General features: G+C 54.0%; 1 protein-coding gene across 2 annotated transcripts in view; it reads left to right on the forward strand.

Moving 5' to 3' along the window:
• ADCY2 (adenylate cyclase 2) overlaps positions 1 to 26,824 on the forward strand; it is a 206,147-nt gene that overhangs the window by 28,935 nt on the left and 150,388 nt on the right. For both annotated transcript variants that reach the window (XM_075540813.1, XM_075540814.1), the window contains exon 3: positions 8,696 to 8,857. In XM_075540813.1, coding sequence (XP_075396928.1) covers positions 8,696 to 8,857 — 162 coding nt within the window. The remainder of the gene's footprint in view (positions 1 to 8,695; positions 8,858 to 26,824) is intronic.

Genomic DNA, 26,824 nt, shown 5'->3' on the forward strand with positions numbered 1-26,824 from the left:
CATAATAAACAATCTCAATCCGCCCCTTGCCAACCTGGCACCTGTACACAATTCTTTAGCCATATATACTTATATAATTTCTGGACACTGATGAAATCACACTTACACTTATCATCAATCATCTATCATACATATCAATGAAAACACACTGAGTCCGATTGCATCTGATATAACCCTCAAACTACTCTTAAGAAAGAGCTGTGATCTCCACAGCATGGATAGAAGCAAGCTTTCATTTGCTGATGGAGCCAGACTAGAATGCTCAGAAATGGCTGCAGACATCCACTAACCGAGAGAACATGACATAGGAGCCCACAGAAACCGGAAGTCATGGGCGTGAAACGGAACGGCACAAAGACTGCTTCCTTGGCATCAGCGAGTTGAAGTGGCCATTTTCAGTCAGGTAACCTGTAGGGTCCCTGTCAGGAACAACAAAATGACATCACAAGGTCAATCTTGAAGTACCATGCCTCTGTGATAGGACCATATCTGTCCCCATGCAAGGAAGTCTAGTCACTTTATTTATACTCGGCACAAAACACAAAAAGCTAATGATCGAATGGAAAGATTCTACCAGTTGCTTCAGTCTGACATGGATCAAACATGCCACCCAGATGTATTGATGATTATTGGCTATTGGAATGTGAAAGTTAGGGACAAATAGAGGATGTTCAAGCTCACTGCCATTGAGTCGATATTGACTCACAGTGACCCTCTTGAACAGAGTAGAACTGCCTTGTGAGCGTCTGAGACTGTAATTCTTTACAGGAGGAAAAGAATCGTCTTTCTCCCATAGAATGGCTGGTGATTTTGAACTGCTCACTTTGTGGTTCATCACCCACCCCATAACCACTATAAGATTTAAAATCAGGGATGATGCGCATCAGACTTGTGTGTGTGTGTGTGCCAAGCAAGTATTCTGTGAGCCTAGACTCTGTGCAGAAGTACGAGGCATTGAGATAGGAGAAGACTCATTCACAACCTTCCATCTGCAGACAGCTCACCCTCACTTGTAGAAGGGAAGCCAAGAGGACTTGAGGCAGTGACCGGTGAGATGTCTACAGCCTTCCATACAGACTACACCTCAGCACAGAGAGCCAAACACCCTGGAAGCTGGCCCAGCAAGCACAGCCTGATAAGGGAGGAAAATAGGGAAGCTGTCAAAGGTTTCATTTTAATTGCCTCGGCAGCCTGGGCGCAGCTGCCAGGAAAGCAGAGGCCATGCTGTAGTCGGGGAACCTGCACAGAAGACTCTGTGAAGCATTACAGAGCACAGAGCCACGTTGAATACGGAGGTAGACCTGCCAGAAGCCATGCATTTTCAATCACCAGATATGCATGTGAAAGCTGGAGGCTGATGGAGAAGAATTGATGCATTGGGATGATGATCTTGGCAGAGAACATTGGCTGTCCCACGGACTGGGAAGACAGGCAATGGGGCAGGGGTGCTACTTCGAAGCGAGGATGATGGTGAGACATTGTGTGTTAGTCTGGGTTGAATGGAAAAACAAATTCATAGACACTCATGTGTATAAGAGCTTTTAAGAAAACATCCCAGCCCAGTCCAGATCAAGTCCAAAAGTCCAATATTAGCCCATATGTCCAATACTAATCTATAAAGTCCTCTTCAGACTCTCACAATACATGCAATGATGCTGAATGCAGGAAGATCACAGGCCAGTGGGTGGAAAGTCTTGTCGATCCAGTGGCAGTGGAAGCATCTCAGCACTGGTGTGGGTCTCCATATGGTTCTTCCAGCTCCAGGGCTTTGGCTCCATCAGCATAGCTCCATCTGGCTTGTCAATAGGAATGTCAAACAGAGAGAACATGTGTTCTGCCTCCAGGAAGGAAGATTGGAGTTCCCAGAATCATCAGAGTAGACCACACCTGTACAGAGGCCTCGTTGGCTATGACCTGATTGACCCCACTTCTTTGCAAGTTGACAGGAGATGATGTAACTGCCACAAGCTGTCTCAGTGTTTGCGCACATTGTCAGGGGGAGCCATTCTGAGGAGGGCATCATCATGGCTGATTACAGGCCAGTGAGCAGGAAGAAGAGGCTCAGTGAGCTGCACCGGCCCAGCCCAGCGAACACAACACAGGCCAGGACGGGGCTGTGCTGTGAGGACGGTCCAGCACTGGGCGTGCTTTCCTTCCCTTGGACTTAGGGAGCTAAGCTGGAACAGACTGGAAGGGACATCACCCCAGGGACCCTTCTGCCATGTCCTGCAGGTCGCCGTGGGGGGCCATGCCTCAATGGCTGCGAGAGGAGCTACAGCCACAGCAGTTCGTTCTCGTCTTTGGTCACTTACTTTCGTCACCAGACAGCTGGTGCGGTGGCTAGGTCTCCTCGCTGAGCCTTTTCCTTAGCTCAATTGTAGACATGAGTATCCGGTGACGCTCAGCTATGGCTGCCGTGTTTGGCGGGAATGTCAGGGCACTTCCTTGAGCTTTCCACTGATGTGACCACGGCCATGGGGGCTGGCGGCACCTTCACGGATCTTCTGTGCTGTGAGTTCTGTCTCAGGACGCATTTTCTCCAGATGTCTCCCCTGCTCCCGTTTTGTCCTTTTTGACCCGTTTCATGGGGAGTCTGCACAGCGCAAACTAGGTATCATGCTCCCTTTTGGAATTAAAGCGTGTTTTCTACCACAACACCCAAGAGCCACTCTGCTCCACGGACCTTTGTCGTTGTCCCACAGCAGCTGCACAACATCATCGCACCGTTGTCTCCGACGTTTCAGAGCCGGCCTCCCCAGGACTCCTGCCCAGTCACCGTGCATGGCACTTACTCTGTGGCCTGGGCTGTGCTCTGTTTGGTGGCTATGGGCATGTCCCTGAAAGAGATGCCTGTCCTCCTGGACAGACTGTAGGGTCTTCATTTTTGCAGGCAGTCTTTATCTTTGCTGAGTTGGTGCCCACTGGCTCCCTCGTGTGGGGCCCTGGAAATCACCGGGCAGTTCTACCCTGTCCTACAGGTTACTCCGTGGCAGCATCGCCACAATGGCAGGGAGTCTGAATGTGGTGGCATCGTGGGCCATACGGGCCTGTCAGTGCCCAGTCACAAACCTGCCAGCTGCTCCAGGGAGGAGGGCGAGGCTTCCTCGTGAACCTGAGAAACCCATAGGGGCCTGTCCACTCTGGCCCCAGGCTGCTAGGGACTGGGCTGGCTCCTGCCACTGGGTTTGGATTTGCTTAGTTATATAATTCCTTAGGAAGACATGTTGACAGTCATAACTACAAGTTGGATATGTCTGCTTTGCATGAGCATGCATGCGTTTATGGATTTATATTTGCAAATAGACCTGTTGAAAGCCCGGTGGCACTGTTGGGTAAGTGTTTGACTGCTAACTGCAAGGTGAGCGGTTCAAACCCACCAGCCCCTGCTCTAGAGGAAGCTGAGGCTGTGGCCCCTTACAGATGGACAGTCTAGGAAAGAGCCATTGGTGCTGACCGGGTGAGGGGTAAAGGCAGGAATAAGATGATCAGGCGGGAGGGTGACGGGGTTAACTTGAGTGATGGGTAGGACAGAACTCTGTTGGATGGAGGAGAGAAATCAGAGGAGGCGGGGGGTCAGGGCAAGCTATATGGGGGCTTGGTAAGTCATTTAAGTTGTTGAGTATAAAATTGATGATTGGAAATGTAAAGTTCCACCTAATCCTCAAGAAAACCCTTAAAATAAAAGACAGGCTGCGTAGGAAGGCTCAGCACACATTTGCTGCCCCGGGCGCTGTATGTGGGGCCTGCTCCTGCCTGCGGGGCTGGGTTGCTTTAGGTGTGGTCTGGCTGAACCTGCTGCCCTGGCCTGTAATTGCCGTCCTCTGCCTGGGCATTGAAGAGACAGTACGTCTAGTTGGGCATGGGCTGTTTGCACGGCTCCTCTCTGAGGACACAAGGACCCCACACAAGCCCTTCCCACTGTGCTCCCAGTGGCCAGACAGGCCTAAGCAGGACAGTGCCCAGGGATCACCCTGGCTGAGCCCCGACAGCAGATGGCCCCCTCCTCTTGTGGGGCTGCTGTCAGTTCCAACCTGTCGAGAGGTTTATCCACGGGCCACAGGGTAGCACAGACGGTAGTGACCAGGGACAGTGGGGAACATCAATGACTAACCAAAGGAGGCCCCTGGGCAGCTGGCCTTTTGAGCTGCTTCTGGGGGTGCCACATCTGGGGGCACCCGTGAGGCAGCTGGACTCTGCATACGTGGGACTGTGGATTTGAGGGCCACTCCCTGCGCTACGAAACCTTGGCTGGTGCTGCCTGCCTGGCCCCTGGGCAGTACTAGCTGGGTTTCTGAGTGAGTGAGGGGGAGGGGGAGCAGTGGCGCGCAGTCTGTGCGTGCTCACGCTCTAGCCTCCATGGGTAACTGCCCTTGGTGTGTAGCTGGCCTCCAGGGACACAAGGCCATCTGTCTGTGTGGGGCTCTCAGAGAACCAGCTGCTCCTACAGCCGGAAATAAACTTGGCACAACGACAGTGTTTGTGTTGGCCAGTTGAATGGGGACCATGTCGTGTGTCTGCATTAGTGTGAAACGCTGACCCTTGTCCATGTCACGGCCTCGGGTAGCACACAGCTACAGCACAGGGACTCAGTCAAGAGGGGCCGGCTCCATTTTACCAGAGTCACCTGCAGGTCCCTGGACACCAGCAACCTGCTGCATGGCTCACCATGGACAGGGCCCTGGGGAATCTGTGTGCCTGCACTGTCTGGGGTCTGGTACGAATGAGCTTCCCAAGCCACAGTGAGAGCCATGATGCGGGAGGGACCTCCCTCTGGAATGGCCCCTGCTCCATACATAGAGAGCCAGATGCCGGGACTTCAGTCTCCAGGGGGCCGTGTGTCCAGCTTCTGGGCTGGAAACCTTTATGGGAGCAACGGTCTCATCTTTCTGCTGAGGAGCAGCTGGTGGTTCAGACTGGTGACCTTGTGGAGAGCAGCCCAACCTGTAACCCACTGTGCCACCGAGGTTCAGTTTGGCTCAAAACCAAAACACCAACCTCATTGCCATCAAGTTGATGCTGACTCATAGCAACCACACGGGACAGGGTAGATCTTGTGGGAAACTCACGGTAACACATAGCAATAACACATGGTAACAACACACAATAGCACATAGTAACACATAGTAACAACACACAACAACATAACACATAATAGCAACACACAATAACATAACACATAGTAACAACACAGTAACATATAACAACACTCAGTAACACAGTAACAACAAACAATAACACACAACACCTAGTAACAACACATCACAGTAACACATAGTAACAACACATGGTAACCACACACAGTAACAACACAAAATAGTACATAGTAACACACAGCAACAACACAGTAACAGCACATAGTAATGCATAGTAACAACACATGGTAACAACACACAGTAACAACACATAGTAATAACACATAGTCACACAGTAACACAGTGGAGGCCATTAGAACAATGTTGACACACAGGGACAGTAGCATCTGCTTTGCTGACCTCAGTGTCCACCGGGTGTTTGTTAGTATGCAAGGTCCCCTGGACAGGCCCACGCCAGGCCAGTGCTGCCCACGTTGGTGGGTGAGTGCAGGAGAATCCCTTGACTGTGGTGGCACAGCTGGGGAGGCAGTGGTGGCTACCTGAGAGGTCACAGGTTCTAACCTCTGGGAGGCGCCTGGAGGTCAGCTCCCGATGGCCACACGTGTTCCTGGGACCCCTGCACCGGGACTCTGCCACAGCCCCAAGGACCTTGTGGCCCTCACAGCAGGCAGTAGTACAGCGGGGTCTCCCTTAAGGGGCCGTGGGTGGCTCAGTGATGGGATTCTCCCCGAGTTTTAGTCCCGGCCAGTGCCCTCCCCGTCCCCCCGCCCCCTGTCTGTCTGCAGTGGCCTGTGCGTGGCTCGACAGGAATGAGGAGGAAAGGCCTGAGGACTTCTGAAAACCCTGTCGAACACAAGGGTCCGGTTCACTAAGGCAGGAGGTGACGGGACGAGGGTGGCAAGGAGTGAGGTCACAGCCATAGCACCAATGGCTGTGGCCCCCCCCCAGAAGGGATTGCTTCAGGGTCAGGCTGATGAGGATGGAGGTCATGCCCATGGAGCTATCTATCGTCACCTGGTCTTGATGAACCACGCGTCAGACACTGCATGCTCAGCACTGGCAGGAGTCGGCCTGACCACTCTCGCACCATCTGCTCACGTGCGTGCGTGTGCGTGTGCGTGTGCGTGTGTGTGTGTGTTTTCGGTGGAGGGGAGGTTAAGGTGAGCTCTGGGCGAGGCAGAGTGGTGCTGCGTTCTTATTTCCAGGCAGACGGACGCCCAGGACTGGAGAGGCTGTAGCCTGGATGCTTCACCGCCGATGGGGATTTAACGGGTCTGCTTCAGTCTCTGCAGCAGAGTGGGTGACTCCGGCTAGGTGGGGCGGCTGTCACAAACACTGGACCCCTTGCCAGGACTTGTCCCGTGTGGACAGCAAGAGGCTACTGACGGCAAGTTCGGCTAGTGGAGTGTTTGACGATTGATGGAAGAGCAATCCTGGGAGGCACGGTGTTCTTTCTGTGGACGGAACCCCCACCCTCCCCATTGAACCACCTCACTGACCACATGGGTGTCCTCTTCCAGGGGTGGGTCCCGGGTGATGACGGGGCCACGTCTCTCATGGTCAGCAGGATTTCCCTGGCGGGCTTTGGGAAGTGCATCTCCAGACCTGCTCTCTAGTCTGCCTGAGTCTGGAAGCTCTGCTGGAAGGTGCCCCCATGGGGCGTGCTGCTGCTGCTGCTGCTGTGGACACCGGTGCCAACACTGAGCCCAAAGGACATCCCTCTGAGAGAGGTCAGATGGACAGACTGTGGGGGTGTGCATGGTGGCCAATGGAGCCGCTCCTCTACGGATCGCCTAGATACGTATGGTCATCGCCAGTGGGAGGGTGAAGACAGGGATTACGTCACCACCAGAGCAAGCCGAATGCCCGGCCACACAGGGATCAGGAGAAAGAGCAGGAACCACCCCAGGTAGGGGTGGGGGTGCAGTCACCTGGGGCACTATCGACCACACCCCCACCTCTGCTTCCTGAGTGTGTTGGACTTGAATTCCTACTGTTCTTGAGCTTTTACAAACCGGTGATGCACCTCCCACCCAGTCTCAGGAGACAAGGCAGAGAAAGATCCATTGTTTCTCCTCAGCACCGGCACTCATGCCTGCCCCCGCCTGAGTCACTTTCGGGAGAGGGAGAGCTTCGCGGTGACTAATGGCCCGGTCACTCCTGGTTGAAGGCGGGCTGTCCGTCAAAGAAGAGTCGGTTCTGTTGCCATCGACAGACCAGTTAAAGAAACCCTGCCATGTGCGGAGGGCGGCCACTCAAGAGTGTCTTCTTGACTGAAGATGCTCCTCTGGCCCTAAAGCGGGTTGGGGTTTGGAATGCTGGCAGATTAATTCCCAAGAGTTTCTAAGGATGCTTTTGCACAGTCTGAAAACGGGGTTCCAATCCGGAATTGGTCCTGCTGGCTCAGTGGCCAGTGGGGCTCACGGAGCCTGCACTCTGCCCCTTTTTCTGTATTTGGTAGAAACGGGGCTGGATTGAAAATATAAAAGGAACCTTTCCACATTAGAGACCCCGCAATGGACGTGCTGGCCCGGGAGTGGCTGGGGTGGGTGCTACTGAGTCCCCATGAAGGGGAGAGAGGCCCTTGGTCACTGGTGGATTTTTACTGACTCCGGCTTCCAGCCTCAGGCATGTGAGACAAAGCGTGTTTGTTCCCTAAAGCTGCCAGGGAAGCTGTGATGAGCAGGCTGGGGCCCAAGCTGGCCCTGAGAGCCATGTCCTGGTCTGGTCATCGGTGGGAGCTGGTGTGTGACTGGAAGACATGGCCGACCCTGCCAGTTCCCCTTGCCCTGGGCTCACCCGACCCCTTTCGGGGGACATCCTTGGGGGCCTGAGAGTTCCTCCAAATCTCTGCCATTGACCATTCACATCTTCTGGCTGTGGGGCCTACATCTTTGGGCCTGGTAGCAGCAGGAGGTTTACAGCCTGGGAAGCCCACGGGTAGTTCTGCACTGTCAGTGGGCCAGTTGGCTGGCAGGAGGTCTGGTCAGGTTCACAGGCTAGGTGGCCTCATTCATTGTACTGCAATCCACAGATGTGGTGCTTCACAGGTTGGAGGTCGGACCGGCCGTGCGTCCAGCAGGCCTGCAGACACCATCCTCCCGATCACATGCGCCCACTCTGGTCCCCTGTGCCTGCACACCGTGATCGCTCTCAGACATCTGCACACCCAACAGCCTCCCAGACTCATTGCTGCCCAGGCCACCTGACTTGTGGGACCCTCTACCATGGAGCAGGAGGACCCATGGGTCTTTGGGGGCTGTCAGTCTGCACAGAGGCAGGCAGCCTCATCTCTCTCCTGAGGAGCAGCTGGTGGTTCAAACCACCAACCTTGTGGGTAGCAACACCAGCAGGGCTAACCTACAAGTTGTCTACAAGAGACAACCAAATCCTGTAGACCAAACTTTATACCCACAATTTTGTGTGGCTGCCCCGCAACACTGGCTGTGCTGGGGACCCGGATGCAGCTCAGGGACCCTGAGGGGCCTGTGCTGCATCCTGTGGGGTAATCGGAGGGGCTTGCTGGACTGCCGGTACTGGTCTGGGATGCCCTGTGGGAGCGCTGGCCTCAGCTGACCTGACGGCTGCTCTTCTCTCTGCAGGTGTCCTTCTTCCTCTTCATCATCTTCGTCGTCTACACCATGCTGCCCTTCAACATGCGTGACGCCATCATTGCCAGTGCGCTCACCTCCGCCTCCCACACGATCGTGCTCAGTGCCTGCCTGGCTACCAAGCCCGAGGCCCGGGAGCACCTGGTCTGGCAGGTGGGTGCTGGGCGCTGCTGCCATGACTGGTTTCCTGGGGGAAGGGGCTAAGGTTGGGGGGGTGCACTGCTGGCCTGCACCTGTATTGGACCTGGAGGTGGTGGTGCTGCTGGCCTGCACCGGTGAGGCACCTGGAGATGCTCCCCTGCTGCTCTGGATATTAAGGGTGAGGGGTGGTTAGGAATTCTGTGGGACCTCCCCTAGGAAGAGAGGGTGTGCGTCAGCAATATGCACACGGAGACAGACCAGTGGTGGCAGGAGAGTGGGATGTGGCCGGCCTCTTTGCACGAAGGCGCCATAGTCTCCTCCTCTAAAGGCACCCTGCTGGTGTAGGGGGTGAAGTGCCAGGGTGCAGTTTGAAACCAGCAGCGGCTCCATGGGGAATACATGAGGCTACCTGATGCTCTGAAATATGTCTGTGGCCCATGGGCAGTCATACATGTCTAGTCCACTTGCTGGGGGGGGGGGGGCATTGGCTTGAGGGAAGGGGGTGTCTGCCCTTGTGGGGTCACTACATGCTGTGTCCCAGGGTTCTTGTTATTAAGCATTAAAAGCCATCTGAGGCCCTTGGATGCAGGCACACCCTTAAACACTACCCTCAGCACCGTGGAGAGACTTCTAAAGGCCTCTTTATGTCCTGGTGGGAAGCAGGGGGTGTTTTTCTCTCTTGAATGAAACCCATACATGCAACCTGAGATAATTCGCAGGTTCTAGGAGAGCCTGCGCTGAGGCATGGAAGGGGCTCAGAAAGAGGCTTTAGACCTGGGCCAGCCAGGCCCCGAGGTCTGATGGACCAGCGTGGGTGCCTGCCCTCCTCACTCAGAAATGCTCCGGGGCCCTCTCTCCTTTGGTTCATCTCTGATGAGTACGGTTGTGAGCCTTTGTTTATTGGTTTGTTCGTTCATGTGTTCACCCTTCCTTGGTTCATTTCGGAGAAAGTTTGCAGAGCAAACAGGTTTCCCAGCAACAGTTCATATGTGTTTTGAGCCACCATCAAGGTCACAGTCCCTACCATGTCACAGCCCTCTCCTCACTTCCTCCCTGTTTCCTGTTTCATCCCTCTTCCTTCCTTGTCCCTGAGCTTCCCTCCGGAGTACACACTGCCCTGTTGACTGTGGTTGATGGTTCTGACCCATATCTCTCTCCCTGTTGACTGTGGTTGATGGTCCTGACACGTGTCTCTCTCCCTGTTGACTGTGGTCGATGATTCTGACACATGTCTCTCTCCCTGTTGACTGTGGTTGATGGTTCTGACACGTGTGTCTTTTCCTGTTGACTGTGGTTGTTTGTTCTGACACGTGTGTCTCTCTCCCTGTTGACTGTGGTTGATGGTTCTGACCCATATCTCTCTCCCTTTGACTGTGGTTGATGGTCCTAACACGTGTCTCTCTCCCTGTTGACTGTGGTTGATGGTTCTGAGACCTGTGTCTCTCCCTGGTGTTGGTTGTTGTTGGCCAGTGCCCAGTTCATTCCAACCTGTCCTGACCGTACACCGCAAGTCCCTCCCTGTCCCCCAAATTGTTGTTACTGTTGCAGCACGGTGTCCATCTGGTCCTTGCTGACTCTTTACCAAGCATGGTATCCTTCTCCAGGGACAAATTTCACACCCTCAAATGGGTGTGCTGGCTGTTTCTCTTCCCACACTCACTTGTTTGCTTGTTCTTCTGGCCGCCGGTGGACATCTCCGTGTCCTTGGCAAGCACCCACATCTCGCCCATCGGCCCTTCTGCAGTCTTCTTTCATCACTGTCCAACCCCATAGGCCTAGGAGGCTACTGAAACAGACCACAGCTGGGCCCGGCGCTCTGTGGTCTTCAACTGACACCCTTGCTCTCTAAGGCTCTCTTGTGCCAAAGTGCACCCAAGGCGATGTGTAGTCTGATTTGTTAAGGCTGCAGTCCCTGATCTTCACCAGCAAGAGCCTCAAATCCTCTTTCAAGGGAAAGGCACATTGCAAGTTGCTCAGGAGCCTTCCCCCAATCCTGATGCCACAGTCTTCTTCCTAGAACCCAGCTCAGCATACAGATGGAATTAGTTTGGCACGAGGATGCAACCCTGACACACACCTCTCCTGACTTTAAGCCACACCTTATTCCCTTGTTCTGTTGGTGTAGGTACCATTTCTGTATGGGCCCAGGAGAGTGTTTTAGGATCCCCATTGTTCTCAATGCTGATGATCCACATGATCCACATAGTCCAGTGCCTTTCACTGTCAACAAGCCACCAGTAGTCACCGTCCAACTGGCTAGGCCTATGCAAAGTGAGGTGTTTGTGGCCCTCTGGAGCCCTAGAAATTTTTCAACACCGTCAGGTAGAGACCTGGCCCCTTGTGGAGTCGGCCATGCCAACACAGAATGCACTGCCCTCGAGTCCGCTCTTATTCGTGGCGACCCTATGGGAGGCCATGGCACTGACACTGCTGATGTCCAAGACTGTCGTTCCTCCTGGGAGCAGAAAGCATCCTCTTTCTCATGAGGAGCAGCCGGTGGTTTCAAACTGCTGACCTTGCAGTTGCCAGTCCAATGCCTAACCCACCAGTATGGTGTGGGGAATCTAATAAGAGCATGGCCCAGCCCTACCTCCCTGCCAGGCTCCACATGTTCCATCTCAGAAGCTGAGAGATCCCTTCTCAATACCATCAAGAGAGTAGCCCCAGAGTGGGGCAAGGCATTGGGACCCCTAGTCTCCCCACACTGAAGCTCTCTGTGACCCAGAAGACAGAGAGCTGTGGCCCTTGGGGCAGAGACATGGCAAGCACACAGGCAGCAGGCGGTGGCTCCCAGCACAGAGCAGGGCAAATAAGTGCCTTTGGGTAGAAAGCTTGCTTACAGAGCTGGGTCTGTGCAGACAGAGCTGAGCACTTTCAGCAGGCACTGCTGGCGGAGCGGAGTACCTCTGGGGGGCTTCTATTGGCAGTGTTCACCGAGCTTCGTAGCTTAGCCTGAGCAGGGCAGAGGCCATGGAGCTGAGTAGCCAAGGGACCGAGGAGCAGTGGAAGACCTGCCTATGGGCACAGCTGAGAAGAAGCTGCCCAGACTGAAGAACTGTAGCCTGTTGATCTCCTTGATAAACCCCGCACTCATAGGCCAGGTCTGTGAGTTCTGCGTGGCCAAGGCAACAGGTCATGGAACACAATCGAGAAGCAGAGAGAGCTGCCCAAGGGACCGTTGGCATCAGCTGGTAAAGAGGGGGGAGGGGGAAGCAGATCTGATGGCAGCCTCGGCAGACTTGGCCATTGGCTGCTGTGGAGTTTGATTGTCCGTCCTTCTAACGAAGTCAGAGGTGCTCAGATGCTGTCCCCACGCCATGTGTACCATCACCTCACACTTTCACTTCCAGAGTTCTCCAGATAACAGAAAGAATCCCTCTTCTTAGTAGAATAATGGCGGAGGAGCAGCCCTGGTGGCATCATGGTTATGCGTTGGGCTGCTCACCTTAAGGTCTGCGGTTCGAAAACACCAGCTGCTCTGCAGAAGAAAGATGGGGCTTTCTATGTTGGTAAAGTTACCATCTCAGTAACCCACAGGGGCAGCTCCACCCTCCCCTGGGTGGCGGTGAGTGTTTTTGGAGGAGTCCTGGTGGCGTAGTGGTCATGTGTTGGGCTGCTACCCTGAGGTCAGAGGTTCAAAACCACCAGCCATACGAGGGAGAAGGATGAGGCGTTCTGCTTCTGTAAAGAGTTGGACAGCTCCGCCCTGTCCTGCAGGGCCGCTGTAGGAGACAGCTCCACAGCAGTGAGCATGGTTTGTTGAGCACGAGGTACAAACGCTACATGTTGTGAAATTTCGTGGAACAATAACAGGAAATGCACGGGTCAAGGAACAACATGGTTTGGGGGCTGGGACCAGCACAGGTGCTGAGGGAAGGAGGGAGGGAGCTTTATGTCCCCGGCGCAGGCTGGACACAGAGCCTGGGGCCGTGGATTCCCTCTGTCATGGAGGCCCAGGCTGTGGACAGAGGAAATGGCAGGCGGGATGGTTGAAGTGAAGCGACGGCTTTGAGGTCAAGAAAGAGGCTGCCTGTGACAGAATGTGCCCTGCTTCCAGCGCTCCCCAGGGACAGCCAGGCAGCCTCTCTCCTGGCCCACAGCAGGAGTCAGCCCTCCTGTCCTTCTGTAGATGTCAGTGGTAGCAGTGCATCCTGTGTCCTGTTTCGTGGGCGTATGCTGACCCACTTACAGGCCCTGACCCCACCCCACCCCGGCGGTCACAGTGCATCAAGCGTCCTGTGTCCTTTGTGTATGCTAACTCACTTATGGGCCCTGGTCCCACCTCCCAGCGGTCAGTGCGTCCTGCGCCCTTTGCGTCTGCTGACGCACACAAGGCCCAGGCAACCCATCCACCCCTGCTGTGTGACTGCGCTTATTCTCAGGACTTTCAGCGACCTGTGTTTGCCTGCAAGGAGAATTCATTCTTAGGCTAGCATGCATGGCTTCCTGGAAGACATTTCCTTAATACCTGAAAATTTCAAGTGATGTTGCCTAGTATGTTGTCAGTGTTTGTGGGAGGGACTGTACTGAGAGCACAGGAGAATCGATGCATTTGAATTGTGCTGCTGGCGAAGAAGCTTGGATGAACCCTGGACTGCAAAACAAAGGACAAATCATCTGTCTTGGAAGAAGTAAGGTCAGAGCACACCTTAGACGTGAGGATGATGAGGCTGGAAAGACCAGTTCCTGAAGAAGGACGTCACTCACACTTGGGAAAGTGGAGGGACAGTGAAGGAGAAGGCCCTCCACTAGACAGCTTGGCACGGTGGCTGCATCAGCAACAACAACAACAACATGCGTAATGTTTATTTCAACCTTGCCTATCCTAAAACATTGCTAATGCGATTCTGCTCACTACAGTAGCCCCTGAAGGGTCAGCGTCCCTGGACATGAGCCATCCTGCAGGGGCCTTGTTATTGCTGAGCTGACGCCAGCTCCTCTGGGGAGGGCGGCATCCAGGATCAGAGCCCTGGCCTCACACTGGAGCTCCTTCGGAAGTCGACAGTGGCGGGGTTCTCGGGCCAGAGCCCTGGTTCAGCCTGAAGCTGATTTCATCCCAACACCCTGCCTAGCTGTTCCCTCCAGTCTCCCGTTTAGCCCGCATCGGCAGCCAGAAAGGGAGCCAGGCTCCAGGGATTTCTCAAGCATGCCCTTGCTGTCATGTCATGGTGGCGTTTGTCTTTGAAACAAACAGTGGCTCACGTTGACTATCTTTTCTCCCTGGGGTCCCTCACATGGTGTGTGTGTGTGTGTGTGTGTGTGTGTGTGTGTCCCCTCCACCTCTCTGTCTCCCGGTAGAGAGGGCTGGGCTGGCCAGTGTGTTTCCTTGGGCCTGACAGCCATGTGGGCAGTTCTTATTGATGAAAGATGGACTGAGGAATACTGATTGATGTTCACATAGGATCACTCTAAAGGGCTCCCTGCCGGGTGGGCCCCTTCACAGGACCGCATCCTAGTGCATTGGGGGTCCCTGTATCTTTAGCCCATCTGCTACCATCAGCATGTTGTCAGTAGTAATGGGGCTGGTTACATAACCCATTCTTTTTAGGGATAATTCAGGAAGTGTGTGCTGGAGTCTGGAATTTAATTACAGCGAGGATCTCATCTGAGATGCTCAGAGGGAAACAGCAGGCTGCCTGCCACCCTGAGTCTGGCTGGGCACAGTCCAGTGGGGAGGCTTTGGGACATGAGTTTCTGCTCCTCTGTCTTTGTCTCTCCTAGAAGAAGGGGGAGGCCATGGCTGGGTGCCTCTGTGGGCAGCGAAGGAGAGGGAGGACCTGGGGAGATGGACAGACTCAGGGGCTGCAACAATGGGCTCAGGCACAGTAACGTTGTGCCAATGGCTCAGGTCCAGCAGTGTTTGGTTCTGTTATGGATGAGGTCACTATGGGCCGGGGCTGACCGATGGATCCTCACTTCCATAGCCCATCTCTAAAGAGCCCCTGCCTGCCTGCCCATGTGGTGCGATGATGCTGGACGCTCTCAGGGGAGCTTCCAGACTGGGATGAAAGACCTGCAGATCTACTTCTAAAATGAACCAGGGGCAACTCTGTGGGTCACACTGTATGACACCCCCAACAGACACCGGCAGTGGGATGGCCAGTGCCCCAGGGCTACCGTGACTTGCACAATGCTGGCCACCAACAGCAGTGTTCTTGGTGGGCTATCAGGTGCATGTTTCAACCCACAGCAACCCACACACACAGAAAAAACACTGCCCAGTCCTCACAGACATTGCTGCACGATCATGCCCCTTACTGTGGCCACTGCGTCAGGCCATCTCCCAGAGATCTTCCCCTTCCCCAGCGACTGCCTTCCCCAGTGACTGCCCTCTCCTGATCACATGCCTCACATCCCTGAGATGAAGTCTTACCAGCCTCATTTGTAAGGAACATCCCGGCTGTTCGTCCAACATCAATCTGTGCTTCCTTCTGGCGGGCCGTGGTCATTTCACTGTTCTTGGCCAACACTGTTGTTCAAAGGCACTCGTTGCCCTTCAGTACCCCACATGCATTGTACAGCTTTTGATGCATGTGGGGTGGCGGGAAACAGCACGAGGTAGGCCAGTCCAGACGTTTGTACTCAAAGTGGCATTAAAATCTTTAACATTTAAAGAGGTGACTCGCAGCAGATTGTCCATGGAGATGCCTTGCTTGATTTCTTGATTGCTGCTTCCATGGGCGTCGGTGGTAGATCCAATAAAAATTAAGCCCTTGACAATTTCAACCTTTCTCCATTTTATCATGATGTGACCTGTCGGTCCAGTTGTGAGGATGTGGGTCTTCCTTTCACTGAGTCGTAATCCACACGGAAGGCTGCAATCCTTGATCTTCATCAGTGAGTGCTTCGAGTCCTCCTCACTCTCAGCAAACAACACTGTGGCATCTGCATATCACAGGTTGTTCATGTGCCTTCCTCCCCTCCTCATGCCACACTCCTCGTCATGAACTCCAGTGTCTCTGTTGGCTTGCTCAGGGTAGACTGAACAAGTCTGGGAAGGGGATAAAACCCTGACTCACGCCTGTCCTGATTTTAAACTGGGCAGAATCCCCTTCTGTTCACACGCTGCCTCCTGACCCAGGTACAGGTTCCACATGAGGATAGTGAAGTGCTCTGGAATTCCCGTTCTTCTCAAGGTGATCCACAATTATTGTGATCCACAGTATGTAAATTTGCTTGCATAGTCAATGAAACACAAATGAACATATTTCTGGCATTCTCTGCTTTCAGCCAAGATCTAGCTAACATCAGTGATGGTATCCCTTGTTCCACGCCCTCTTCCGAATCCAGCTTCGATTTCTGACAGTCCTCTGTCAATGTATTAGCTCTCTGCCGTGGAGTTGATGCGAACTCATACAGACCCTGTAGGACAGTGTGGAATGACCCTGATTTTCTGAGAATGTAACTTCTCAGCTTTCTCACGTGAAGTGGCTGCTGGTTTCAAACTGCAGAACTTGTGTTAGCAGCTTAACGTGTAACCACTATGCCACCAGGGCTGCTGCCACTCTATTCCTCCAACCATGTTTGAAATAGTGGTGGTGTAGTGGGTTACACACCGGGCTGTTAACCTTAGGGTCATTGGTTCAAATCCCCCAGCGGCTCCACAGGGGAAAGCTTTATAGAAACCCAGAGATTGAAGGACCAGAGTCACAGGGATCCCTGTGGAGACCATGCCAGCCCCCACCCCCTGCTAGCTGATCAGAGGCCCCAGGAAAGGAGCTTCTTTTACCCTGGAAAGTAGAATGCCCCCCTTCCCACTATGTCTTCTTGACTCTGTCATTGACCCTGGCCTTCGAGCCCAATGTCTACGTGAGGGAGGACACGCAGCCAAAGGAGCGGCTTGGACAGGCATTGACCGTGCGGCTGTGCAGGGCTGGGAGGGGAGGTGCTTGGTGTGTTGTCTGTGAGCTGCGTGAGCCGGGCGACAGAGGACACAGACGGCAACCACCTTCCATCAGGAAGCAGATCGCCGGCCCCTCTCTTGCCATACTCACGCAATGGGGGTGGGGCTGGGGTGGGGGAGTGCTTTCTGGGCATCCTCTGGTTGCTAGCTGAGGGAGGGTCTTCCTCGCTCTATACCCATCCCTCCTGAGAGCTCTGTGTCCTGCAGAGGCCTGCACCCGCTCCCTGCCAGTCTCTCCCACCACCACAGGTGCCACTGACTTCTTCGGATCTGGGCTGCTGAGGCCCCTCTGCCCCCACGTTCTCCGAGACCATGCGTCCTGAGAAGCACGTCCTCCCTTCCTGCCTGACCAGTAGTGCTGGGCTCCAGGGTCACCCTGCAAAGGTCTCTCTCTGGAGAGAGTTGCAGGCATGTAGGCGGAGAGAGCCAGGCCCTGAGGGGCCCAGAGTGAGGGCGCTATGTGACATCGTCTTGTCCCAGGGCAGCAGTGCTCCTGGGGGGAAGGGGGGGTCACCTAATGTCGAGCTGGGGCCTGTGTCCACAAATGAGTGGTGTGTTCTTGTTCTCAACAACACGTGGAAAGGAAGGAAGGTCTCTAGGGGATTTCTGTAACTCTGCCCCAAGTGACCGATTGTGAATCCTCCCCTTACCTGTGTTTTTCTTCTTTGTTTCGTTTTCTGCATTGTTGTTGGTTGTGTTGGTGTTGTTGTTGGTGGTGGTGGTGGTGGTGCTGGTGGTGTTGTTGTTGAGGTGGAGGTGGTGGAGGTGGTGGAGTGGTGGAGTGGTGGAGGTGGTGGAGTGGTGGAGTGGTGGAGGTGGTGGAGTGGTGGAGTGGTGGAGGTGGTGGAGTGGTGGAGTGGTGGAGGTGGTGGTGGTGCTGGCGTTGTTGTTGATGGTGGTGGTGGTGGAGGTGGTGGTGGTGGTAGTGGTGGAGGTGGTGGTGGTGGTGGTAGTGATGGTGTTGAAGGTGTTGGTGGTGGAGGTCTGGTGGTGGTGATGGTGGTGGTGGTGGTGGTAGTGGTGGTGGTGGTGGTGGTGGTAGTGGTGGTGGTGGTGGGGCTGGTAGTGGTGGTGGTGGACGTGGTGGTGGTGTAGGAGGTGGTGGTGGTGGTGGTGGTGGTGGAGGTGGTGCTGGTGGTGGTAGTGATGGTGTTGGAGGTGGTGGTGGTTATAGTGCTAGTGATGGTGGTGGTGGTGGACGTGGTGGTAGTGGAGGAGGTGGTGGTGGTGGTAGTGGTGGTGGAGGTGGTGGTGGTGGTGGTGGTAGTGGTGTGGTGTTTGTCTCATCAGGGCAGACTCCAGTTAAAGTTCCCAGTTAAGCACAATGTATACTTCTGGTTTATATCTTAAACGCTAGCTTGAAGGAAAGATCCATTTCTGTCCACATGAGCTTTGTTTATTATTTTGTGTAAGACTTGAGAGTGGAGGCAAGTGTTAACTTCAGTGAAGGGGTGGTTTTATCAATGGGGCGGAGCTGCAGGGGAAGATGGGGACCGGGCAAGACATGGGTAATCTTGACAAGTCATCTGCTACAAAAACAGTGATCCAGCTGTAAGCCCTCACCTGATTCACCAGGAAAACGTCAAGGATGGGAGTTTAGTTGTATTAACAGCTCTGTGCTTGCCTACACAGGGCTGTGCAAATCTGCCCCGTTTTTCATAAAAGTGAACCAAGCTTGAGTGTCTGGGTGTAGCCGAGTCAGGTCAGTCGATTTTCTGCAGGTTCCTGTATGTGTCCTTTGATGTCTCACGAAGGATGTTGCATGGTCGTGACATCAAGAAGAGCTCTGGCCATTGGCCAGAAGACAACATGCTGACCATCTGTGGGAATGTCCCTGAGGCCATTGGTGGGGATGTCTCTGAGGACAACATACTGACCATCTGACCATCCATGGGGATGTCTCTGAGGATGTGACATGCTGACCACTGGTGTGGATGTCCCTAAGGACAATCTGCTGACCATCAGTGGGGATGTCCCTGAGGATGACACGCTGACCCTTGGCTAGTGTCCCTTGGGACAGCTCTCATAGGGACTCCTTTCTCCTCAGACATCCTCGCAGGTCCTCAGACTGGATCAGGAGAGACCTCCCCAGGCGTCTTGGGGCTGCTGCAGGGCACTCTGTGTCGTTCGGGCTCATAAACACGGCCTCCCCTCCACAGGAGTCAGTGCTGGCAGAGCGGAGCAACTGCTCCCGACTTCAATTTCCTGTGTGGTGGCTGCTGCTCCTGGCCTGTCTCCCGTTCCTGCTATTTGTCTCTTATGCAAGTGACTGGTGGTCTGTGTGTTCATTTTTCCCTCTAAAGAGCACATTGGGGAGATGCGTGTTGCTTTTATTAATCTTCTATTTTGCTTTTCTTTCCATTTTGAATTTTCCATTTTCTTGGTTCTTTGGACTTGTTTTGGGTTTTGTGCTGGATGTATAATCCATTTCCCCTCTTATTCGTGCAGGTGTTTAAGGCTGAGATTTCTCTACTGCCCATTCTTAAACTGTGGGCTTGGCTCATTAGCAGTGTGTTCTAGGTATCCTTGGTTGAAGTTATTTTGTGACGAAGGAGAGGCTTTATTCTTGTTTTATTAAGTTTCAAGTGGAAGAGGACTTTTGCTTTCTGTTTTTATTATTCTTTGTAGTCCAGCTGCATGACGTGAGAGGCCTGTTTTCCTCCTCTGCATAATGGACCAAGGCTGTTTCTGGAGATGGATGGGCACAGTGGCTGCAGCAATGTGCTCAGACTTAACCATCGTGAGGGGCCGGGCGGGTGTAGTTCTATCCTACTCAGGTCTCTGTGAGTTGGAATGGACTGGATTAACGACACTCAAGAACAGCCATCGCTTGGTCATCCGAGACCAAACCCAATACCCAGGTCCCTGCCTTCATGGCTTTGACTGGAAGCATTCCGACAGGCAGGGTGGATGGAGCTGCTGCACAGAGTTCCCCACTCCACGAGGGCAGATGGCTGCATCTTTCCTTAGTTGCCCCGCCAGCCCCGTCAGCCCCAGGGCCAGCTCTCACTCTGTGGCCAGCAGTGACTCCCCGGGGTCAGCATGCCTTGGGGTCAACATCTCGATTCCTTTGGATCAGCAGTCCCTCCCTGAGGTCAGTGGCCACCCTCCAGAATCAGTGGTCAGTCCTCAGGGTCAGTGCCCACTCCCGGGGGCCAGGAGTCACTCCTGGGTTTTAGCTTCTCTGCTCTCCCACTGAACCATTGTCCTTTGCCCCCGGGGAAGCTTCCTCGCTCGTCAGTGCTGGCAGTAGGTGAGCCGGGCCCATGAGCCGACTGCCCTGGCAGACAGGGCCTCTGCCCTGCCAGGCTCTGCCCACACCTTGCTGAGCCTCTGTCAGTGGGCGCACTTCCACATGCTGGGACTGGCTGGGACACAGCACCCACAGCCCCGCATGCTGGCTCAGGCCCAGCTTGGCTTTTCCTGAAAGATCTCTGAGGGCAGGACTCACAGCTGGGCTCTAAGCTGTCCACACAGAGATGGCCCACGAGGCTCCCACTGCCCTGGCCAGTCTCCACCTCTGTTTGTCTCACTCAAACTGATGGTCATGGGGGAGTCCCCACTGTGCAGAAAGGGCTCTCTCTGGTTATTGTCCAGGCCACAGGAGCTGTCCCCAGGACTGCCCGATCTGCATTTCACACGGCACCTGACCAGCACTCAGGCATCGATCCACAGGTGTGGTCCTGCTCCTAGGTCCCATCCCTGGACCTGCCCGGTCTGGGCTTCACACATGGTGGCTGGTGAGCAGTCCCCTGCTGGTCCTCATGGGAGCATCGCTCCACAGGTCCCCACCAGGTGGCCCCCTGCTTGCAGGAGAGGGCCATGGGGTGACCCTGCCTGACCTGCTTCTAGCCCCACCTGGGCTCCAGGGTCCTATGTGGAGAATCTGCCAGGAGCCAGCCTGCAGCACGGGGGTGGTCTGCCCCACACTGTTCTATAAATAACATCTCCACCAGCTGGCAGACACAGAAGTGCCCAACTCCCAGATGGTGGGACTCAAGGCCTGGGAAGGGAGGTGGTCCTCTCGGCCTGCATCCTCCCTCTTTGAAAGGTCTGTTGGGAACACGTGTCGGGAGGTGTGGGTGCTGCTGGAACATGGCTGTGGAGAGGGGTCTGTGTTTAGCAAGGTGGCCAGGCAGCTCCCGCCCAGAGTACAAGATGGAGGGGTGTGGGCTGGGGCTCACCCATGGGCAGGGACCGGGAGCACTCATGTCCCATCCTGCCCTGTGGAGGACAGCTTCCCTCGGGGACACAAGGCCCAGGCCGTGCGGGCTGTTCCTGCCCAGGTGTGAAGGCTTGTGTGCAGACAGGTATAGAGGTGCAGGAAACCAGGGATGCTGTGGGCAGATCCCACCCTCTGCAGCAGCTGTGTGGAAGAATCCACAGGAACCCTGCCCCCAAATGTGGGAGGGGTCAGGCCTGACCTTAACATTGGAGACTCTGACTCCAGCCACCAGAACTTCACACATGATCAGACACTGTCCTTCTGGCCAGCTGTCCACAAAGCACCTGCCTGACCTCAGCCGTTGGGACTCACAGCTAGGGCACCTTGTTTAAGACCAGCTGTCCAGGTAACACACTCTGACCTCAGCCACCAAACAGACAGCTAGATGGATGTCTTGCTTGAGACTCCTAGCCCCACTGAGTCACAGTCCCTGTGGGTCTGTTAGTCAGCTGAATGATCACAGAATCCTGAACCATGCACTGCGCTGCTGTGAGTCAGATACCTGGAAGACACCTGACAGCAATAGCACGTGGCAAATTACTACCACAGCCCTTGCAGCCAGAGGGCATGAACACAGACTCTATGATCCAGAGTAATGGTCAACAGTCAGGAAGCTCTTCTGGGTGACACCATCTTGCCCCCAGAGGCTTGGAAAGCAGCAGCCCCAAATGGCCAGTCAGACTCCCATGGCTTCACTTCAGGTGAGAGCTGCCTCTGAAAACCCTAGAAATCTGAGGCCAGATTTCCAGGTGGCTCCAAGCCAGAGCGCTCCTCTGGGTCAAGGATGGTGAGATTTCATTTCACAAACATTGGTTGGGCATGTTGTCAGGAGAAACCTGTCCGGGGAGAAGGACATCATGCTTGGTAAGTAGAGGGGCAGTGGAAAGGGGGAAGGTCCTCAACGAGCTGGATGGGCACAGTGGCTGCATCCATGGGCTCAGGCACAGGGACAGTGGCGAGAATGGTGCAGGACCATGCCGTGTTCTGTTCTGTTGCTATGAATGAAAGGGACAAAAGGACTGGAAGGAATTCCCCCCGGGACAGTGTGGCTCTCCAACTAGATTAGCTGCATCTGGATTGACAAATGCCAGGAAGCCCGCTGCATAAACACAAAGGAGGAGAAGCATGGTTCAGCAAAGTCATTGTGAAAATGACCTAACCCTTTATGACCCATGGGACGTATATCACCCACCATCCTTTTCAACCTTTCAGGTTTGCTGGGAAGCTCTTGTCCCAGTTGTTGTGCACACTGCCTCTAGTGGGTGTTTGTGTGAATCTGGAGAAATGGGCTGTGCCCACCAACCTGCCACAAGAGTCCTTTTGGACGTATGTGCCCCACATGATTGTATCAAAACCCATAGTTCTCAGAAAACTATGTTCTCCCTGCTCCAGCATGACTTTCATTCATGAAAATACATTCCCACTACCCACAGCCATCAAGTCAATTCCAACTCCTAGAGACTATTTCTGAGGCTCGGCCTTCCCTAGGGCAGGGGTTCTCATCTTTCTCCCTTGGAGCCACTGGTGGGTTTGAAGCACTGACCCATGATGAACAGTGCCGACATGGCTCCGAACTGACAGACACGTGTTGAGTTAGTAGGTTGGTGAGCAGGGGTGCAGCTTCAGTTCCCACTCATCAAGCATGCCTTGTACACAGCCTCATGGGGGTGGGGGGTGGGGACTTGTGTGTGGCTGAGATGCTGGGTCTGTAGTGTGACTTCCAGACCATGGAGATGAGGGAGAAAGGTCTGAGGGTCTGCTTCACAGGCTCAGCAGTGAGTCCCTCAGTCCCACCAGGGTGGATAATAGGACGTGACCGAGCAGGTGGCCCTGGTGAGGACTCTCAATGGCAGGGTAGCAGTAAAAGCCTCAGAAATGCCACTGGTTCGCAGCATTCTGTTAATTAGCTGTTTTCCCCCTCATTTAATAGCCCCAGCCCTCTGAGTTGCGCACACCCCGTCTCTGCCTCAGAGCAGGCCCTGCGACTGAGAGAGGAGGCCGGCGCACGGGGCGTGGAGCTGGTCAGTTGGTGAGTGGCTGCTGGCCTGCACAGCCCTGAACCATAGGATCCGGAGACCCTACTGTCAACGCCCCCAGGAGGAGAACCAGCACCCCAGAATCTACATAGCAAAACAGAAAGGGGCAATCTTTCTGGTGCTGATTTGTGTTTAAGGAAACATTTAAATAGCCACAGGGTGGATAGCTAGATATGTGCGCTTCTAATGGATAGTTTTAAAGCTTATAAACCACCCGCTGCCGCCCAGCCTGGCCCCACTCAGAGACCATGAAGGGCCCTACAGGGCTGCTCCCGGGGCTTCTGGAGGGGTCCTGGTGGCATAGTGGCCACCCACTGGGCTGCTGACTGACAGGTCAGCCATTAGAAACCACCAGCCCCTCCATGGGAGAAGGGTGGGATTTCTACCACCCTCAGCAGTCACTGCCCAGATACTCACAGGGTAGTTCGCCCTGTCCAGTAGGGTCGCTATGAGTTTGTTTTGTCTCTCACTTTTGCTCTGAGGCGAGTCCAGGCCAGTCCAGGTTCATTCTGGCTCTCTGTCCCCTGCTGAGATGGGGGTGCTGGCCCCAGTCAGAGCCTACCTTTTAACAGGGTCTCTTTTGGGCCTCAGCAGGGGCAAGGCCCTGGGGTCAGGTGAACCGTGGGCTGGCGTGTGGTGGGTGGTCTTGTGTGTACTGTGTGCAGGAAGCCCTGGGAGGGCCTCTGCAGCAGGAGGCAGTCTTGGCTCCTCACCTGTGTTTATCATGTGCGTGGGGCCCAGGACACAGTCTACACTTGCCCTCTGCTCCGTGATGAGTCAGTGCTACTCAGAGCAACCTATCCAACCAGGCTGATGGGTGCCTTCCAGGTGGTTCCGACTCACAGAAACACCAGGTACAGTCGAACCCAACTCCACTGGTCCTGCCATCCTCACAGTGGTGGCTGTCTCTGAGTCCGGCGTTGCAGGCACGATGCCCGTCCCTCTCCTGGAAGGCCATCCTCCCCTGATGCCCCTCTACTTTGCCAGCACAAGGCTCTCTCCAGGGACTGGTCTCTCCATCCCTGCTTCTCAGGAGCCCTGTGGTCATGCTTCTCTAAGACAGGTGTCTGTCTCCTCAGAACTTTGATGGTCTCTGAGGCTCTGGCCCGGGCACCAGACAAGAAGTGTTTCTGTCCCCAGTCCCTGCTGTCGAGATTCTGGCTTTCAGGGCTCGCTGGGAACTCAGTCCCTTCCGGGGCCCTGGCCTTCAGCTGCACATCTGAGGCAATTCTAGGTGCATTGCCTTTTCTTCCCTCTTTCTTTATGAAAAGGATTTATTGTCATTCAGGTGGAAGTTTACATAACAAGTTAGGTTCCCATTGAAGGATGTTTGTCTGAGGTGTTCAGTGACATTGACCATTTTCCCTGTCCCCAGCCCCTCCCCTCCCTGAATCCATGCTGAGTCAGTACCCCTGCCTCCATGCTGTCAGTACCCTATCTCCATGCTAAGTCACCACCCTGAATCCATGCTGAGTCAGCACCATGTCTCCACGCTGAGTTAACACCTTATTTCCATGTTGAATCAGTACCCTATCTCCACGTTAAGTCAGCACCCTGAATCCATGCTGAGCCAGCACCATGTTTCCATGTTGAGTCAGTACCATATCTCCATGTTGAGTCAGCGCCCTGAATCTATGCTAAGTCAACACCCTGAATCCATGCTGAGTCAGCACCATGTTTCCATGCTGAGTCAGTACCTATGCCTCCATGCTGAATCCCTATCTCCATGTTGTCAGCACCCTGAATCCATGCTGAATCAGCACCATGTCTCCATGCTGAGTAAGCACCTTATTTCCATGTTGAGTCAGTACCATATCTCCATGTTAAGTCAGCACCCTGAATCCATGCTGAGTCAGCACCATGTTTCCATGTTAAGTCAGCACCCTGAATCCATGCTGAGTCAGCACCATGTTTCCATGCTGAGTCAGCGCCCTGAATCCATGCTGAGCCAGCACCCTTTCTCCATGCTGAATCAGTACCCTGTCTCCATTCTCTTTCCTCAGGCCTATTGATCCAGTCTCCCACCCCGTGTCCCCACTTCCCAATCTTGCTTCTGGGGTGTCACTGTCCCTTTGTTCTCCTGAAGTTGATTGTTTAAGGGACCTATTCCTCCTGCATGGTGACTGGTGTTTTATAAGCCAAACTTTTCACATTCTGTTTTATTACTTTTCCATCTCTGGGTGCCCTTTGAAATATTGTTTTCAAAGTCATGTTTCTTCTAATGTTTTCTGCTTCTCTGTGTTTGGAGGTAAGTTCAGAGTCCCTGGGAGCTGATACCCTGTAGGATCTGCATGAGGAAGGGCCTGGCTGCACTCTCTGGGGACGAATGATCTGTGTGCCAGCTGAGTTAGTCCATTCCCATGGCCCCTCTACCCATCGTTCCCCATGTGGTATAACAGTGGATGTATGTGCCTGGGGCTACATCCCGACGTGGTGGGCATTCTCTGCTGACACACGGGCGTAGGATGCGAGTAAGGCCTAACATTGCTGTTGTTGCTGGCAGGTGTGCTCCAGTCAGTCCCCACTCATGGAGACCCCTTGTACAATAAACAAAGCCCACCCAGCAGGCCCCATCCTCACAATTGTTCCTAGGTTTGAGCCCATTGTTACTTGTTACTGCCACCATCAATGCATCTCGCCAAGGGCCTTCCTCTTTCCTGCTGCCCTTCCACCATACCAAGCATGATGTCCCCCTCCAGGGACTGGCCTCTCCTAACAACCCGTCCAAAGTATGTGAGACAAACTTTCACCATCCCTGTTTCTAAGGAACACTTTGGCTTGACTTCTTCCAAGACAAATTTGTTTGTTCTTTTGGCATTCCATGCGGAACTTTCAATATTCTTTGCCAGCACCACAGTTCAATTGCATCATTTTTGTGTCTTCCGTATTCAATATCCAACTTTCACAAGCATATGAGGAGATAAAAATATAGTATTTGGGATCAAGTGTACCATAGGCCTTGCTTTTCAACACTTTCAAGAGGTCTTGTGCAGCCAATTTACCCAATGCTGTGTGCCATTTGATCTCTTGGCTGCTGCTTCCATGAGCATGGATTGTGGATCCAAGCAAGACCAAATCCTCACACCTTCCATTGTTTTTCTCCATTTATCCTGATGTTAACTATTGGTCCAGTTTTGAGGATTTTGGTCTTCTTGACACTGTGTTGTAATCCACGCTGACCGCTACAGTCCTTGATCTTCAGCAGCAAGTGCTTTCAGTCCTCCTCACTTTCAGTGAGCAAGTCTGTGTCACCTTCCTATCGCAGTTTGTTAATAAGCCCGCCTCCCACCCTGATGCTGCCCTCTTCTCCATATAATCCAGCTGCTCTGATGATTTGCTCAGTGCACAGACTGACCCCCATTTGGGTGTGTGCAGTGGCCGCACGTGGGGCTGTGATCCGCGTGGTCGGCAGTTCTAACCACCAGCATCTCTGCAGGAGAAAGACTGGCCTCCTACTCGCGTCAACAGTTACCGTCTTGGAAACCACAGGGGTCGCTATGGGTCTGCCCAGAGCCCAGGGAAGTGAGTGTGGTCCTCTTTACATGGAGTCGTCATCCACACTGAAGGCTGCAGTCCTTGATCTTCATCAGCAAGGCTGCGTTGTCTGCATGCCACAGGTGGTTAATGAGCCTTCCTCCAATCCTTCTTCAGATAGTCCAGCTGCTCTAGAAAGGGCCTCTGGAGGCCATCTTATAGGCACCTACACATGTAAGTATTAAATGCATTTCACTGTGCACGCATGAACTGGCTTTGAGAGCAAATGTCCACATGACTCCCCCCCACCCCAGTGACCCTGTGTCAGCTCGGGGGCTGTG

The sequence above is a fragment of the Tenrec ecaudatus genome, chromosome 2 (assembly GCF_050624435.1).
Source record: "Tenrec ecaudatus isolate mTenEca1 chromosome 2, mTenEca1.hap1, whole genome shotgun sequence".
Lineage (NCBI taxonomy): Eukaryota > Metazoa > Chordata > Mammalia > Afrosoricida > Tenrecidae > Tenrec > Tenrec ecaudatus.